Below are 1,766 nucleotides of genomic sequence, written 5' to 3'. Positions count from 1 at the left end.
CATGGAGGGCGCCCAGGGTATCGACAGCCCTCCCCGTCCCGGCTCCCGGCCACCTGCCCGGTTGCTCCTTCCTCTCCAGGCTTGTTTTCCAAACAATTTGCTTAATGCGATTCCCGGGTTGAACATGACTAATCGTGTTTACCCCGTAATCCCGCTGCCTCCGGCAGGCGGGGCGGCCCGGGCAGGGCTGCCTGGACGGCCAGACTCACGGCCCTCGTCCGCCCTTCTCTTGCAGAGACGGACGCGCCCTCGGGCCGCCGCCATGGAGCCCCTGTTCCCGGTGCCCGCGCCCGGCTGGAACGCCTCCCCCGCGGCCGCCCCGGCAGGCAGCGACAACGGCACGCTGGCGGGGCGGGCGCCCGCGGCCGGGGCCCGGGCGGTGCTGGTGCCCGTGCTGTACCTGCTGGTGTGCGCCGTGGGGCTGGGCGGCAACTCGCTGGTCATCTACGTGGTGCTGCGCCACGCCAAGATGAAGACCGTCACCAACATCTACATCCTCAACCTGGCGGTGGCCGACGTGCTCCTGCTGCTCGGGCTGCCCTTCCTGGCCACGCAGAACGCCGCCTCCTTCTGGCCCTTCGGACCCTTCCTGTGCCGCCTGGTCATGACGCTGGACGGCGTCAACCAGTTCACCAGCGTCTTCTGCCTGACCGTCATGAGCGTGGACCGCTACCTGGCCGTGGTGCACCCCCTGCGCTCCGCGCGCTGGCGCCGGCCCCGCGTGGCCAAGCTGGCGAGCGCCGCCGTCTGGGCCTTCTCGCTGCTCATGGCGCTGCCGCTGCCCGTGTTCGCGGACATCCAGGAGGGCTGGGGCACCTGCAACCTCAGCTGGCCGGAGCCCGTGGGGCTGTGGGGCGCCGTCTTCGTCATCTACACGTCCGTGCTGGGCTTCTTCGGGCCGCTGCTGGTCATCTGCCTCTGCTACCTGCTCATCGTGCTCAAGGTGAAGGCCGCGGGCGCGCGTGCCGGCTGCCGGCGGCGGCGGCGGTCAGAGCGCAAGACGACGCGCATGGTGGTGGTGGTGGTGGCCGTGTTCGCGGGCTGCTGGCTGCCCTTCTTCGCGGTCAACCTGGTCAACCTGGCGGTGGCCCTGCCCGAGGAGCCCGCCTCCGCCGGCCTCTACTTCTTCGCGGTGGTCCTGTCCTACGCCAACAGCTGCGCCAACCCCATCCTCTACGGCTTCCTCTCGGACAACTTCCGCCAGAGCTTCCGGAAGGTCCTGTGCCTCCGCAAGGGCTACGGCACCGAGGACGCAGATGCCACGGAGCCACGGCCGGACAAGAGTGGGCAGCCGCGGGAGGCCACGCCGCCCCCGCGCAGCCCAGAGCCCAACGGGCTCATGCAGACCAGCAGGCTGTGAGCCCCGTCAGCCCCGGGGAGTGGGGTGTGCCGAGGGCCCGGCACCAGCTCTGAAGACGGGGCTGCCGGGCCGAGGGTGGGCACAGCGTGGCCAGAGTCCTGCCAGCCTGTGCTGGGCGGGGCCCCCAGAGCTGGGCTTGGGGACAGCGCTCAGGGCCTCCCCGCTGTGTCCCCACCCGTGTCAGCCCCCCCAGCCGGGGCAGCGGCTTTTCCTGAAGCTCCTTCCGCTGGGCACGAGCGTCTTCCTGACCCTCGGTGTGAGCTGGCGACCTGCCCACCCCGCGGCCCCGCTGGGCCCCCCCAGCTACATGTGCCCTCGTGTGTCAGCCCCGCACCCCCCGTCAGTGTGCAGGCGCCACTCTGTGAAATTAAAGGCCCCCCAAAGCCTCTGCCCTGGCTCTGCTCCC

The 1,766-nt window shown here is 70.7% G+C and overlaps 1 protein-coding gene across 1 annotated transcript; it reads left to right on the top strand.

The window, feature by feature from the left end:
• Positions 1 to 262: 262 nt before the first annotated feature.
• Positions 263 to 1,360, top strand: SSTR5 (somatostatin receptor 5). The gene has a single exon (XM_069486541.1). The coding sequence runs from the start codon at positions 263 to 265 to the stop codon at positions 1,358 to 1,360; it is 1,098 nt and encodes a 365-aa protein (XP_069342642.1).
• The last annotated feature ends 406 nt before the right edge of the window (positions 1,361 to 1,766 follow it).

Source organism: Eulemur rufifrons, chromosome 14, assembly GCF_041146395.1.
Source record: "Eulemur rufifrons isolate Redbay chromosome 14, OSU_ERuf_1, whole genome shotgun sequence".
In the NCBI taxonomy this organism is placed as follows: domain Eukaryota; kingdom Metazoa; phylum Chordata; class Mammalia; order Primates; family Lemuridae; genus Eulemur; species Eulemur rufifrons.
Note: the sequence above shows the minus strand (reverse complement) of the source record. Positions and strands in the feature narration are given on the sequence as shown.